Below are 17,126 nucleotides of genomic sequence, written 5' to 3'. Positions count from 1 at the left end.
CCTTTCAATTGACAAGCCATCAATTGGACTCGTTGTTCAGGTGCTATATCTACGTGGTCGAAGAATCTATCTACATTCGCAATTCAATCTAAAAATTTCTCTACATTGAGATCCCCATAGAAATTAGGAATATCAAAATAATCCACGCTTCTTCTCCTATCACCACCATACCATTGATGTCTATTAAACTTGATTGGTTCATAGTCATCTTCCTCTTCTGAATCATCATAGTAGACATATTGCCTACGTGCAGAAAATTGGTTGATAAATAGGGTTGCCATAAGCTACACCATCTCTTGGACTTCTTTTGTCAACTCAATTCCTGTTTGTTTTGATTCCTAATGCATCAAGACGGTATGCAATTTCTTTGAGGCGTCTCTTGATATACTCAAATCTAAGATCCATCCATTGCTCCGAACATCGCACCCATTATTGCAACATTTTGTCCTTATAGTAAAGGGCTCTAGTTTATCGATCATCATTGCAAGAACCATTATAATTGCCACCTCTGTCAAGGTAAGTTATCTCAATTGGGGCAATTTTCCTACTTTGATACCATCTGACGCAGCATGAAACTTAAATAGAAGCACACTTCATACATAAGAGTGAAAATAAGGAGAAAAACATTTACCAAATTTTTATTGATCACAATCTGTCTCACAAATTATATGTAAATAAGAGTATTTATAATTTTTTTTAAAAGACTTGCAATGGAAGCATGTCAATCTGTCTCCAAAGTTTCTGCCTTATTGTTCAAAAAATCTCATAGCTGGGTGTGGGATTTGTTGCCTAAAAATTAACTTTGTCCCAATTTGCTAAAAATTGCCATTTCCCCTTTTCACACCGGCATACTTTTGTTGTTGTTAGACTTACTTTTTCACTCAAAAATGATGCCCATCAGTTTTTCACAAATGGAGAAACCCATAATAATAATAATAATAATAATAATAATAATAATAATAATAATAATAATTGATTCATTTATTTTTTTAGATATTTTGGAAATCGATTTAAATCAAATTGGTTTAAATTTTTCATATTATAAATAAAATTCAATTTGGTATGGAACATACATAATATTTTTATTTAAATTCAACAAATTTGATAAACAAAATTCATAAGTTCTTTTGTATGAAATGAGAGAGACGCCAACAATCTCACATTTTCATAGAAATATTATATAAATGGCAAATATGCATATGATAAAATTACCAAAGTCGTTGGTAGTGGTAGTTTGGTTGGTTTTTTATTTATTTTTTATTATTATTTTTTAAAGATGTGTTTGATTTAAGGTTAAAAATTTTAAAGTTAAATGTTAACTTGTAAATTTTAATCTTTAAAAATTAACCTAGACTCAAAGTTAATATTTAATCCCTTATAAAAGTATTAATATTAATGAGATAAAAAATTAATTTATTTTTTTAAATATCTAAGCAATATTAAAAATAAATTAAAAGTTACGAAAGTAAAAATTACCACTTGTTAAACACCCTTATACTAAATATCCTCTAAGTATATAAGAAGTAAAGTGATGGCTCCCTACTGTTATATAATAAATAGGAAAGAAATTAAAGTTAAAAATTATAGTATTTTCAAGGTTAGACAATAAAATATAAATTAAAAAAAATTATGTATGCACTAATTACTCTTACACTAAAAGAAATGTTTTATCTATCATCGGGAAATATCTATTTCCCGTTGTATAACTCATACTTCATCATTAAATTTTTATTAAATAAAAAAAAATACATTAAAAAATTACAGTATCTTAATGGATAGGACAATAAAATTTAAATTAAAATTCATATATGTCACTAATTAACCTAAAACCACAGCAGAAGTCTATCATCACCGGGACACTTTGTTGACAAATTTCATTACATTAATTTCTTCAAAAATTAAAATTTTAATGCTTCTAGAGAAAAGTATGATGCTCACCGTCACCGACATGAGCTCAGATCTAACCCTCTCTTGCAATCCCTTTCCCAGAAAAAAGAGAGCAATGTAAAACCAGAGGAGAGGAACAATAAACCCCACCTTCGATTATTAAATTGACAGATAAGCAAAACAAGCAACATTACCGCATATTAGTAAAAGCCAGTCCATCCAAGGGTATCATGTGCCCAGGCTATATTTTTCCCTCCACTGGCTTGTACTTTTAACTTGATCAGCAGCGTGGACTAGATGAAATGTCCGCCGTTTCAATCAAACAGCAAACCTAGTAACCTACTGATACAAAGCCACTGCAGTCCAGAATGAGAATATACCCATGATGCAATGCTGAGTCTGATTTATAATGTGCCCAACCTAGACCCAATTTGTACAGAACTCAGGTTCCTACCTGCTTTTTTCGAAATCTAGCCCTCAAATCAAATTATCATCAAATTAAAATTTCTTTTCCAACAATTGCATTTGCACGTACAAATACATTTTCAAATTTTTTTTTTTTCCTGCCGTAAATTTATCAAATTAATCTTAAGCGATTAAGTATTGAGATTGAGAAAATCCCAAAGTATCTTGTATGTAACAGGAGCTAATTTTAGTCTACCAATGTAAACTAGCTTCAAATTTGAAAAAGAAAAAATCAATAATAAAAGGATAACTTTCATTGAAAGAATTTCATCCCAGAATTTTTCTTTCAACTAAATAAGATTACAGATTTTCAGATAATAAAACATCAAATGAACATTAACAATTTTTTTTTTAAAAAAAAAAAAAACTTATAAAAATATAAGTTATCCTCCCTTAAAACAAAACGAAGTTATCTAAATGGTTCAAAGTTATGCTGACATTTCATCCCAGTAAACTCAAATTGCTATGTGATCTGAATCAGTAGAAGCACCACCCAACATACAAGCTATATCTCATTAAGGCTGTTGCTGGGAATCCATATAACCAGCATCCACCAGCACCTTCTCCCTCTTAGCAAGTTCAATGTCTTCATCTACCATCATCTTCACCAGCTGCTCAAAACCCACCTTTGGTTTCCATCCAAGCACTTTCCTTGCCTTGCTTGAATCCCCTTTCAAATTATCCACCTCCGCTGGCCTAAAATACCTTTTGTCAATCACCACATGATCCTTCCAATTCAGACCCACATATCCAAATGCCACCTCCAAGAACTCCTCCACCGTATGCGACTCCTCAGTCGCCACCACGTAATCATCAGCCTTTTCTTGCTGCAGCATCATCCACATAGCCTCTACGTAATCCCCAGCAAATCCCCAGTCCCTTGACGCCTGCAAATTACCCAGAAATAGTTTGCTCTGCAATCCGGTCTTAATCCTCCCGACAGCTCTTGTAATCTTCCTAGTGACAAAATTCTCTCCACGCCTTGGAGATTCGTGGTTGAACAAGATCCCATTACATGCAAACAACCCATATGCCTCGCGGTAATTAACTGTGTACCAATGCGCCGCGCATTTTGACGCCGCGTATGGAGATCTTGGATGGAATGGAGATATTTCAGATTGGGGAGGTGGAGTGGATCCAAACATTTCCGATGATCCAGCCTGATAATAACGGATATGACTTCTTCCCGTGGCAGCGATATGAGATCTTACGGCCTCAAGGAGGCGGAGAGCACCAGTGGCAACCACATCTGCGGTATAATCAGGAATTTCGAAAGACACAGCGACATGGGATTGAGCAGCGAGATTGTAAACCTCGTCGGGAAGAATGGTATCAAGCCAGCGGCGAAGAGAGGAGGCGTCAGTGAGATCAGCATAGTGTAGCTTCATACGGGCCTTGTGGCTATTGTGAGGATCGATGTAAATGTGGTTGATGCGCTGGGTGTTGAAGTTAGACGAACGACGGATCAAACCATGAACCTCATACCCTTTGTTGAGGAGAAATTCCGTTAAATAGGAGCCGTCTTGGCCGGTTATGCCAGTGACCAAAGCTATCCTGGGCTTGCGTGGAGCTTCGGCGTCGCCATTGACGGTGGGGGTGGCGGATCCGGATCTGTGTGTGTCGTTGTTCGTTGCCATTGAAAATTGGACCTTTGGATCTGGGAGGAGAGATGGGAAATGTGTAGCAGAGACGCTGGTGATTGATAGAGGAAATTTATAATAAACTGGAAGATTGCGCGGTTTTCGTTAATGGGGGGAGAGGTTTAATAGAGGGATTGCCATGGCAGAGAAGGTCAGTATGGTCAATCCAAGACGGGGAAGGGACTATCTGGAGAGATACACCCCAATGAACTAAAATTCATTAATTTTTTAAAATTCCTTTAAAAATCCTCCAATGAAACATTTTTACCTTATCCTTTTCATTATTTTTTATGAATGAAGTAAATAATAATAATAATAATAATAATAATAATAATAATAATATTGTTAAAATAAATTGTTTTGAAATGAATAATTTTTTTAATATAAAAATTCAATTGATTGCTTCTTTTACTTTCTCTATTGTGTATTTCTTAGATGCTGCCTACCTCTATTGATGTAGAGTATTTTATTGGATTAGGAGTGGTAAATAGGGGTGTCCAGTCCGGTTTCGAACCGGAATCGAATAGAAATAGGTTTTGAATTGGAATCGAATTGAAATCAGTTCGATCAAAATCGGACCGAAACAGGTTAAAATTGAAATCGATTTCGAACTGGACTGAAATTGTCCTTTTACGGTTTGGTTCAGATTCATATTTTTTAAAAACAGTAAACTAGCGGTTTCGAATCGGATTAAACTGACAATTCTGAACCAGACCAAACTAGTGATTTAAATACAAAAAAATTTAATAAATACCTCACTCCACTCCTAATTCATTTATATATATAAATATATATATCATTAATTATCTACACGATTATTCTCTATACTCTCTTTAATTTTCAATACCCTCTATTTTGATTTTTTTTATATTTTTTTAATTATCAATTATCATATAATTTTTTTAAAAATGGCAAGTAACACTCAATTCAACTCAATTCAACTAAGTTTTTATCCCAAAAATTTATTGGGGTCTGCTATATGGATTATCTTTCTCCACTCTAAACGATTTTGGATTAAATCATCAGAATTGTGTAATATTTTTAGGTCATGTTGTACTATTTTTCTCCAAGTCAGTTTAGGTCTACTTATTCTTTTATTTTTATTCTCTAACTCAATATGCTCTACTTGTCTAACTGGAGCTTTCCTATGTCTACGCTTCACATGACCAAACCACTTCAATCTCCCTTCTCTCAACTTATAATTGAAAATTTTGATTCCTCTAAATCCTAAAGGGATATATAGGCAAAATTAAGTTTATGCACCTTTTTCTAATTTTTTTTTAAATTAATTTCATCTCTAGTTTTTAAATAAGTTCAAGTCTTTGCTTATTAAATTTTTCTTAAAAATAAGTTAATTTTATTCTTTTTATTATTATTTTATTTTGATTAAAAGATTTCTAAAAAAAATTAAAATATTTTTACAAATATAACTTAAATTCTAAATCAATAAAATTTTTCTTTAATTTTTTCCTTTAAGTCACTCTTAAAACGCTCCTAAACCGCTTCCAAATCGTCTTGAACTGTCATTTTTCAAACCGTATTTTAAACCGTTTTAAACCGGGGCTCGAATCGGAACCGACGGTTCATGAACCGTCTTTCAAACCGTCCCATAACTGCTTGGTTCAGGTTCATGATTTTATTAAATCTGATTTTGTGATTCAGGAACCATAACTGGCGATTCCTGAACCGTGGCCACTCCTAATGGTAAATGTTCAATTTTTTTGTTAGAATTTTCTTAGCGGTTTTAGTCATAGATGTTAGAAACTCAAGACCGGATTGAATGATTCTTTTTGGTTTTTGTCTCAGTTTCGATTTCGTCTTAATTCTAACTTCAATTCCATTTGATTTCATTAAATTTGATAGTCAATTTTTTTTAAATTAAAAATTTAATTTTTAATTGAAAATTAAATTAAACTGATTAAAATTGATTAGATTCACTCCAATATTTAATAAAATCAATTTCAATTTAGTTTCAATCAATTTCAATTTTTAAAATAGATTTTCATTCTTTTTTTTTTTCTTTTTTACATTTCAGATCCTTTATTTCCTTTATTTATTACCATTTTTTCTTTCAATTTATTTTGGGTGGTCATTAATGAACTTTTTTCCCTTCCATTTCATTCCCTTTGTATTTTCTTATTTTTTAAATAATTTTTAATAATTCTTAAATTCGCATCATTTTTAAAACAAATTTCAAGTTATATTAATATAATTGAACCCTTTAAATTAAAATAATTATTTTTTTTATAAATAATTTATATTAAATTTACTTATACAAAAATTTGATAATATAATGTTATATATCCCCAATTTATATTATATTTTTAGTTACTGAAATATATTTCCTTTTAGCAAAAATAAATTATAAATACTGACATCCCAAGAGCATCAAAAACTTGTAATTAAGATCAACAATACATATAGACAACAGAAAATAAACTTTTTAACATGAAAATAAAATGGGTGTTCAACTTTCATTTTGGTACAGCTGAATTAAAAAGAGATGGGTCACCATATAGAGCTTTGAAAATTGATCCAGCCCTTCATTTAAAACACTAAGCAACAATGTGGACCTTAACCATCAAATAGATATTGGAAATAAACTGTCACAAAAATAATAGAGTACAAAACCATCACATATGGGGTAGATATTAATTTGTCTTTCCTTTCTTTTTTTTATTTTTTTTATTTTTTTATTTTAAAGCTACATTTTATCTCATAATTTTTATATAAATTTGATATTTTATAGAAATATATAGTAAATTAACAAAAATACAATATATAATTCAAAATATATTATAATATATTCTATTAAATTTGATATAATAAGACATTATATTTAATTAATAAAAATAAATTGATTTATATTTTAATAGTAAAAAATATAATACCATTATACTTGATTCAAAATAATATTTTTACTTTATTATTATTATTATTATTAAATTACTTTTTTAAAAAATATAATATATTACATAAAATTTATGAGATAATATATAAATTTTAAATTTTTATAATATAATATAATATAATATTATTGTGATGTTTCGTTTGTTTCTTAAAAAATAATTTTTATAAAAAAAATATTTTTCATGTTATTTGATTATAATATTAAATTAATAATATAAATTTAAATCACGTATTTATAAATATTTTTACTTTTTAATAAAATTATTAAATTTTAAGTAAATAGAAAATAATTTCTTTTAATATAAAAAATATATTTTTTTAAATAATTAATTTTTTAAATAAAAATATTTTATATTAATTTATTTTTCAATACTTTAAATATCAAAAAAATATAAAAAAATATATTTTTTTTATAAAATAAAGGAAGCCTAAACATCATAAAAGAATAAAAATTACCTTCTTCCATTTCTTTATTCTTCATTTTCAAATTGAGAAGAAGACGCGTGGTGTTTTCCCCTGTCGGTGGCCCGTCTGCATTATTCTTCAAATAACCAAAAGACTAACGTGTCTTTGTCCGTTGGCATGCAGCCTACCCAATTGGCCAAATATATATATAGATTGGCCAATTGGGTAGGCTGCATGCCAACGGACAAAGTTCTGGTTCCAGAGCTTTTCCCATTCATGAACAACTTGGGCGAATCATTAATTTAAAAATTATGTGTTTTCATTGCTTATACTCAGACAAAATTAGTTTTCTCAACTAACAAGAAAATCACAATTTGCAACTAATTCTGCTTTTTTTTTTATTTTTTTATTTTGACATCTTTTTTAATTTTTATCCACAACCTCTTATACATTATGTTAGGAACAACTTTTGGCTAACTCACATAGAACACATTAATTCGCTGATTGAAAAAATTATAAATATAAAAAATTTAATTTTTTTTCAAGTTCTTGCTATAAAGGCATGTTAGAAATTATATATATATATATATATATATATATATATATATATATATATATATATTTTTTTTTTTTTAATATTTGGCTCAAATTAAAATTAAAATTTGAAAGATGTAAAAAGATTAAAATAAAAACTTGAAATTTGGATAAATGATCAATATAGTCAATATTTTAATTTTGGACCAAATTAACAACTACTTCTTAATGCCGTGAATTTACTGTCTGGTATAAATATCTTTCACGACTTCCATATCCAGACAAAACAACGTGATTTCTTCACAGCCTTTCAAGACTCCACCATCGTTACCAACTTTTAGTTTTTTCTTCCTGTTTTTCTATGATAGCGGTTCTCCACTAGACCTTTGGGATTCTCTTCACATTGCAGTGCTTTTAGACCTCGCCTACTTTGTTTTGCTGCAGAATATCCATTCCTAATTTTCTATGCTCAAATCTGTGCTTTAAGTTCAGAGTCTTGTGCCGTAAATTGTACCCACATCCAATACTAGACTGTGTTTAGCCACTCTTTTTGTGAGATTTATTTTCATATCCACTTGAAGTTGCACCTATTGTAACATTCGTTGTGAATCTCATCCTATAATCATTTCATGCTAAACCAAGAAACCGAAAATTCCATTCATCTCCTCAACATTAAAATTGCTGGAGCTTAATTAACGGTGGAGCTTAGGATCATTTTTCACCACCTACACCCAAACGTTGAATTTTCCTATACTCTTGTGCGATACCAGCAATAAAATTCCTAACAAAATTAAACATTAGATATAAAACAAAGCTTAAATAAAATCCATTAATCAGAAAAATTATCCCAAACCACAGGCAGAAATTTTCAGGGGGCAATGCAATCCCAAACACACGAATCAGACCAGTGTTAGGGAACAATGCATTAATCAGTCAAAATCTCTCATAATAAGAACCCAAGAGGCGGCACAATATGGTGGCATTAAGCTAACTGAAAAAAAAAAGCAATCTTGTCATACTTGAATCTGTTTGCCAAGTACACCAAAGAATCTTTAAATATACTCAGTACTGTATAATTAACCAGTTCTCATGATAATGTGCACCCCACTGTCAGTGTCCACGATGTCACTTATCTCACCAACCTTAAGAGCAAATGTTGCATCTTCAAAAGGCTTCTGCATCTGACCCTGACCAAATGGACCTGTGACAATATTTACATACAGCTTTGTTTAGACTGAAAAATGCAATTCCATTATCATTGTATGGAATCAAAATCATCTGAATCACATCATAGTTCAAATTCCATTCACATATATAAACACTCAAGAGGCCAGTGGCCAAAACTTTAGACTTCGGCTAGGAGGTCACACATTCATGACAACAGGATGGGGACCTCCCACCGTTTAATATTTAGATTTAACAAAAACAAAAAGAGGAGAAGCCCTCTCAACAAAGTACACAATTTTTATGTTTCTTCCCCTGGTTGTCATTGCACATGCAAAAACTTAATTTAACAGTGCCTAAGGGTGAGGGAGAGGTAAAGCAATCCATTAAAAAGAAATTAAGTTATTCTGATTTAGTTCTTAGTTTTTATAATTTAGGTTTTTTTTTTTAGGAATATCATAAAACTTCTATTCTTCCAAATTAGGAAGAATTTTTCTTCTTCTAAAATTTCAGGAGTGTAGACCCTTAATTTGTAATGAGTATGTGCATTGAGGCCGTGGGAAACCCGATGATGAAAAATTATATGACTGTAAGATATAATTGAAGTCATGGAGCTGAATTATTAATTCTGTGGCATGATCCTGAAAAAATAAAAATAATAATAATGTTTTGGGGAAATTAATTTAATTAAATTTAAATAAAATTTTATTTTGTTTAAATTTAATATGGGTAGTTCTTAAATAGATCTAATTAAGTTTAATTGGGCTCTATGGGCCTAAGAAAGCCTAGTTATGAATTTTAAATGGGACCCATTTAATTATTTTCTAAAAATTAAAATAATAAAATATCTCTCTCCTCCTTGGCCCCACCCTCTTCCTCATTCCCTATTGGTGCCTTCCATTTTTTTCTTGCCTTCCTATTGGTTGAAACACCTCACCCATATCCCAGTCTTATTTGAACTCTGCAATTGTAGTTGTTTAAGTCATTTAAACTTTATCATCCTAAGACTCCAAACCCTATCACACCTCTCTCCCAAAACCCTATAAATACCCTACTAGAGAAGAGAAGAAGAGAGGATGAAAGGAAAGAGGAAGAGAAAATTCAGAGCTACAGGAAATTTGGAGATATTCAAGACTCTTTGAGTTTTTCCTTATTTTTTCTTTTCTTCAAGAAGATTTTCATACAAGATTTCTGGAAGGTCAGTTTTTGTTGTTTTCTTTTCAAGATTCAAGATCTATGCCACACAATATTTTAATTCTATGCTCTTTGTCTTCAATTTATTTTATATGTTCATATAGATCATGTAATCATGTTTAATTTGAGGGGATACACAACTCTGCACATGTTTAGTTTCTGTCTCTCGTATTTTTATTATTTTTCTTTATTTTCTGAATCTGTAAAAAATTTGTAAAAATTATATTCATATTCTACACGAAATTCCATTAATTTTAGGCTCAAGAATCACTAAAAAAGCTTTAATATTTTGTAAGTTATGGCTGTTTGAAGTTAGGGTTCCTGTAAAATCTGATTTGCAGGATATCCGACTTGTGGAGCCTATATCTCCCTTGTTCCTTAATATTTTTGTGCAAATCTAGTGTCTAAAATTAACTTCAGAATCTTATGAATCTTTTCCAATTGGTTTTACATTCATATCTTTTGTGGTTAATGAGTTATGAATTTTACAAAAAAGTAGTACGATTCTGTCACTTAGAAGAGTTACGATTTATGTAGATCATTCGGCTAGGGTTTTGTTTGATTTATAAATTTTATGTTATTGTATGATATGTAGGCTATCTTCTGTAATTTTTTTATGATTTTTAGGCATGTTTAACTATTTTTAAAAAATCGAGTTTCTAGCTACTGTTAATCTGCCAGAATTTGAAAATTGTATATTTATGCATGTTCTTGTATTTTCTTAGGTTTTAATTGATATTTGATCTATTTTCTGTATTCTTTTAATTCAAGAAGTGTTATAAAGTGTTTGGATCATGTTAGAAGACTTAGACCATTAGGTAGTTGTAACTAATTAGGAATCTTAACCCTTTAGGAGACTAGAATTAGAATCCAATGTAAATTGTTATTAATATTTTCTTTATTTCTTTTATTTTCTTTAGTTTCTTTATTTTTTTTTATTACAAACAAAATTGGTAAGTAGCCCTAAGGTAAGTACCAAAGAGGGCATTTGCGCGGAGCTTATATGGAGCTAAACGGGAGTAAGCCAGGGATATCATTGCCATACTAGAAGAGAAGACCCTTTTTTAAGGGTAGCTTGCCCCAATGGCAACTGCATTTACCAACAGGTAAGTAACTCTAAATTTATCGAATAACCATTGGTATGAAATTGTAGTAATAATAGAACTTTTATTTGGTAAATTAAAATTAACTTTGTTTTTAATTTAACTGACTTTTGCATGTAATTAATGTAAATAAATACTTTGTAAATTAAAATTAATCTTGTTTGTAAATTAAACTAACATTGGCATGTAAATAAATTTAATTTAATACTTGATAATTGTAAAATAAATTTGCATGTTAGAAATCTTTATTAGGTTGTGATTGTTTGGGCCTTATGTGATATTAGAATAAATTACACATGTACATAATTAACTTAGTTCAATTATCCTTAGGGTAACTTGGTGAAAATTAATTAATTAGGTTAAATAGAAACATAGGGTTATTTGAAATTGAATTTGTTTGTAAATTAAATTCCCAATAATAAATTAATTTTAGTCATCTGGTAAATATCATTTAAATAATTAGCAACCCCATAGATAGGAATTACTTGTGCATGAAAATTGTGTGTAAACAACAACCCTTTTTGTGAATTACTTGCGTGTGTAGGATTAGAATTGCATTTTTTAGGATAAATTTTAATAAAGGAATAATAAACAAGACTTCTAGAAACATTAGTAGAGGACTGGCACTCGAATTAACGAGGTTAGACCAGGCGTAAGGGGTGCCTAACACCTTCCCCTTACGTACCCACTATCCCGAACCTAGACATTGGGCTATGGTAATGACGGTTGTGGAAACTCTGCAAGGAGTAAGTTGCCATCCATGACCCTCGGAAGAAACACTGAATATGTCCCGGTTATTACCCGGGTGGCGACTCCTGTCTATCTATGCCTTCGTGGCATAAATCCTTAGTACCGTGGTAGTGTTATGGGAAGACGGTACTTACCAGTGGTTTGATTCTATTAGGATTGTATGAAGTGCATGTCTAGGAAATGCTGTCTAAGGAGGTGGTACTTAAGTGAGACCATTGTGACTCTACCATCTTTCCTGGGCATTACCTGGTGCATTTTATATAATTCTAATGGATGATATTTCGCCTCACGCCCTACCTCCCACAAGGAGTTATCTTATTTAGAAATTTTACTTGCTTCCTATTTAGGATTGGTTCAGAATTTCCTAGTTTGGGATTCGTAATCCTAACAGCAATAGGATTAGTAATTAAATCTCTTTGTATACACATGCAAATAGTTAGTTCCTTGCCTTTTAGGCTTTTGATAATGGAACTTCAGTGTTTTGATTTGGTTTAAAGGCACATATGCCTAAGAATCCCTCATTTCTATTACCTTTCTCTTCTCCTTTTCTTTCTTTCATATTTCTGCTGCTACAGTATCATAGGTAGCGCTCATAGCTTCAAAAAAGGCCACCAATTTAGTTTCCTAAGCTCATACTCCTTTCTTCTTTAATTCTGAACCTAGAACTCATCAATTAATTGATAATTGCCAACCATAAAAGCACTGGAAGGCTGGTTTCTGAATCTGTCCATCAAAATGGCAGAGAGGCAATAGCTATTTTCTTAAATTTGGAATATCTAAGTGTACCAGGACCATCAAGCATGCCAGATAATCTTCAGATACCATTTCCACAAAGAAAAAACTCCAAAAATATACATAGCATCCCAAACAAATGCATGCTATGTTAATAGAGATATCAAAACAAGAATGCACAACGCTTTTGTTCAAGAGAAACGGGGGAAAAGTATCACCAAGTAAACTCCTCTTTACCATTGATTAAATTAATGTTCATCGCCAGTTAATTTGTGCCAGGGTCTCCATGGATGCAACAAGTTGCATTGCAATTTCACGGCTGCACTCTATAAATCGCAAATTTTCAACACTTGCACAAGAACAACTTATTGAATGTTGATTCAGAAGCTCAATTTGCGAAAGAATACAAGGCACAAAATTGGAGCTATTTATTGTTTTACCAATTTTACTACCATATACATCTTCAACTCAGAAAACCAACTTCCTATAACTGCATCATACTAAACGAGGCATTAATCAGTGGCAAGACTCCAGCCAAATAAAAGAAAAGCATTTCATACAAATCAAGATGCAAATAATCCTGAGTTGAAACAATAATACTTAGGCAACAGCACATAATTGAATTCAAACTCTAATTGCAGAATAGAACCCTAATTGCTTCATCCTGCAGTAGTGTTAAATGTCCAAACAAAGAACCCAACGTAGCATAACTATCTAAAATTGAGGCTAAATGCATTTCTTGAAAGACTTAACTCTAACGCAAAATAAGTGAAGAAAAGAGAGAGAAAAAAAAAACTAACCGAGATCGCCGCCGCGCTTGGCTGAGCTGCAATCGGAGAAGCGAGAGGCGATGTCCTCGAACTTAGCCTTGCCAGAAACGATGTCGTCACGGAAGAGTTGAAGCTGAGAGACAGCGGAGTCTCTGGTGGTGTTCTTGATGACGCGACCTTCAGGATCCTTCCAAGATGCCTTCCTTCGAGAGCCTTCATGCTTTATGAGTATGTGAGATGCCCTGACCTGATTGGCCGACGCCATTTTCGTCTTCTTCTTGCTCTTTTCTCTTTCTTTTCCTCTTTCTTTAGATCGATCCGCAGATGAGATCGAATCTTTCTTTCTCTTCCTATCAGACTCTATTTTCACCGATCTACGTATACTTTGGTGCTCTGCTTGGGAGTCTAACTTGGAGTGCTTTTGGCTTTTGTTTTTTCCTCCACCAAAAAGAGGCAGCCGTGAACTATGGTGCTCTACGCACATGCTAATAACCTGATGCATGTAAAGCACTAAAAAATTATTATTTTTTTATAAAAATTAAATTTTTTTTTACAATATAGAGAATAGATTTTATATAATTATAAAAAATAATATATATATATATATATATAATAATTTCTTATACATTAAGCCTTTAATTTTATCAGATTAATGGTTTCAATCAGAGGATGACACATCAGTTTTTAGTAATTTATTGCCATGTGGCATATTGTGGTAGGATGTATTTTCCTATTCCTCTCCTGTATTCACTGTTCATAAGTCGTTTTAAGTTTGAGCAAAATAAAATCTGGCTTTGAGAAAAAAATAATATATCTGATAAAAGAAAATCATATTCACACTTACATTTTTTTTTTCAAATTAAATTAAATACTCCTTTAATTTTTGGAAAATATACATTTTAATTCTGAATTAAATTAACTCCGACTGAGACTTAGCTCGAAGCCTCGCACAGAAAATTATAAACTTTCTAATCATTAAGATTATTGTTACAATAGGGAGACGACAATTATTAGAACAAAACGAATGCCACCCAATCATTGAAAATTTGGGCCATCCGAACAGTTTTACTACTAACTGAAATACAAAGCCATTCCTCTTGTCCTGTTCCTTGTAGAACTGCCAATTGTGTGGTTTAAGGTTGTTTTTGGTGTTCATAACTTTGTATGATCAAGTAAAATTTCAGGCAGACTTGACAAGTACTTCGTCTTTCATCTTTTGTCGTTGTCAAGCAAAATGGATGGAAGAAAACTGATGATGTTCAATTCCAACAAATGCCAAAATTCTCATGATGAAGCTTTACTTGCATTCGAAATTTTTACCCACAAATCAAGCGGCTTGATTGCTTTTCCTGATGATTGTTTCTCACGTGCCAGGGCTACTCCTTCAGCTAGAGTGCTCACACAACCACTTACCAAGAGCGCAGCTGCTGCATTAAGGATCTGACGTATCATTCTTGCATTAGAACTTGATTCACAAGATTAACAATGTAATGCATTGATATACATATTCATAAAACAGTAAGAACAAATGACACAGAAAGGGAACAGTCAGATAAAAATATTTGTTGAAGAAACTCAAATGCATCTGCAATGGGTCCTTTCTCCCCTGATAACACTCGTTTTAGTATCTCTGCATTATAATCCGGGCCTCCACCTCGTAAGCTGTCTAAAGTGCAAAAGGAAATGCCAAATTCCACTGTCCAATAAACATTCTCAGTTTATGAGCAATTTAAATCGTTGTCCATCCACAGTTCCACAGAGATATGGACACTCAAGTACAAGAGATGTGTTGCGAGTTATCTGCTTCACTTGAGCACTTGAGAGCTCAGACACATAAAGTCATGTTACAAGTCAGTAAGAAGATCTTACATGGATCAAATGAAAATTTCTCAATCTTTCCTCGAGTGATGTCGAGGACTGTCCCAGGTCCTACATTCAGATCATTATGTATAAATAAGATGAGATTGAAGCGTAAAGGCAAAATAGAATAATCAAATTTAGCAGTCAAAGAAATCTCAAATTATGTCTTCCATATCAGCATATCTTGAGATGCGGAAAAGGAAGATATCATACCAAGAGGGCTCATTTCATCTAAGCCCTCTGAATGAACAACTAATGCTCTCTTCAACCCAAATTGTTGCAACGCCTTAGCCATTTTGTAGTCCTATCCAAGGAAAATAGAAAAACAAAATTGCTTTATGAGATGATTCGATATGACAAAAGCTCAACAAGAGAATGCAGGTTTCTGGAAAGGAAAAGACATAAAGCCTAAGTCACCTACAAATACCTTGTGTGTTAAACTAAAATGTCTTTCTGGCGTTTTTAGAATGTCTAGGTATCTCTACTGATGTGAAACTTTATTTGTCGTCGTCGTCCTCATCAACATCATCAGCAGCAGCAGCAGCATTTTGGGGGCGCGTCCAGGAACGGTTTAAAACAAGTCGGCCTCAAAAGTTTTTTGCCTTTAGCCCTGCTGCTAAGTTTGTTCTGCAAACTTAATACGTCTAATTTTTAAATAATTATCTTATATATAAATATAAATATTTTAATTTAATTTTTAGTATTGTGAACTTTACATAGGCACTTTCATTTTGTGACAATTTGATTATTGTCCGAATCTGCAATTTCGGATCGAGCAGATAAGCTGTCGGAATTACTTTGGAACAATTATAGGCTATCTTATCATTTTCAGATGCTCCGGACGTGTTCTAAGTATTAGAATTGATATAGATAAATTCGAACTCTCAATTTCTTCAATTTTATAGTGTTGGGTTTATAATAAAATTTCACAAAATATTCATACGTAGTTAAAAAATTATAATTTTTTTTGCGTTATCTCTATAATATTGCTAAGGACAGCGAAATAAAATTTTAAAATTTTTAGAGCTAGTTATAATGACTTTTGTAAAATATCTGTTTTAAGCCTTATAATTTAATTGTTAAATTATATGAGATTTGTCTGAGTTGGAGGGGCTATATGTTATTGATGAGTTGTGATTGCGACAAATTTAGAGATTATAAGTGTTATTTGAATTTTTTGACAGAAGGGGTAGGTCCTAGGTATAGGGGGAACTCTGCCGGATTTTTGACAAAATCTTATGGTGTTTTTTGATTCTCTACAACTTTGTTTCAAGTTGTTTATTGATAAATTTTGATATATTGTTTAGATGAGCCGATACAGTCTTCTTCCTTCGCCCAGCCACCGCATCAGCTTCTAAAAGTATTGTGAGTAGATATTTATTTTATTTATAATTTCAATATTATTATATTTATTGCATACTCATGCATCACTTATTCTTATATTTATGTAGTTAAATATTAGACATGCTATGTTTTGCATTTATACTTGATAATATTACTTTAGTTGCCGTGTTTTGCTAGTCTGAAGTTGTGTGTGTGAGTTGGTGTGTATGTGCAGTGTATGGATATGGGTAGGACGGTTAGATGTGGCTGGAGCTTGAATCGCTGGCACTCGATCCTTATTATGGATAAGTCGGGGTAGGCACGCCTTTGAGTTGATCTCTGTAACACCCTCCCTGTAGCAACTCTGTACATTCTACTATTCCGGTGAC

General features: G+C 31.8%; 2 protein-coding genes across 2 annotated transcripts; both read right to left on the bottom strand.

Annotated features, from left to right (window-relative positions):
* Nucleotides 1–2,588: 2,588 nt before the first annotated feature.
* On the bottom strand, nucleotides 2,589–4,200 carry LOC110659373 (GDP-mannose 4,6 dehydratase 1). The gene has a single exon (XM_021817289.2). The coding sequence runs from the start codon at nucleotides 3,987–3,989 to the stop codon at nucleotides 2,868–2,870; it is 1,122 nt and encodes a 373-aa protein (XP_021672981.2). The 5' UTR covers nucleotides 3,990–4,200; the 3' UTR covers nucleotides 2,589–2,867.
* A 4,445-nt stretch (nucleotides 4,201–8,645) lies between these two features.
* LOC110659372 (peptidyl-prolyl cis-trans isomerase Pin1) lies at nucleotides 8,646–14,040 on the bottom strand. Its single transcript, XM_021817288.2, has 2 exons — nucleotides 13,585–14,040; nucleotides 8,646–9,042 (listed from the first exon to the last, which is right to left on the bottom strand). Exons 1-2 carry the CDS (start codon nucleotides 14,036–14,038, stop codon nucleotides 8,918–8,920), a joined length of 579 nt encoding a protein of 192 aa, XP_021672980.2. The 5' UTR covers nucleotides 14,039–14,040; the 3' UTR covers nucleotides 8,646–8,917.
* Between the last annotated feature and the right edge of the window lie 3,086 nt (nucleotides 14,041–17,126).

The sequence above is a fragment of the Hevea brasiliensis genome, chromosome 9 (genome assembly GCF_030052815.1).
Source record: "Hevea brasiliensis isolate MT/VB/25A 57/8 chromosome 9, ASM3005281v1, whole genome shotgun sequence".
Lineage (NCBI taxonomy): Eukaryota > Viridiplantae > Streptophyta > Magnoliopsida > Malpighiales > Euphorbiaceae > Hevea > Hevea brasiliensis.
This window is presented reverse-complemented; position numbering and strand designations above follow the sequence as displayed.

Coding starts and splice junctions, on each gene's coding strand:
- LOC110659372 (XM_021817288.2), bottom strand. CDS start 14,038: ATGTGCGTAGAGCACCATAGTTCACGGCTGCCTCTTTTTGGTGGAGGA. Junction 9,043..13,584: donor CAAGCGCGGCGGCGATCTCG/GTTAGTTTTTTT, acceptor ATATTGTCACAG/GTCCATTTGGTCAGGGTCAG.
- LOC110659373 (XM_021817289.2), bottom strand. CDS start 3,989: ATGGCAACGAACAACGACACACACAGATCCGGATCCGCCACCCCCACC.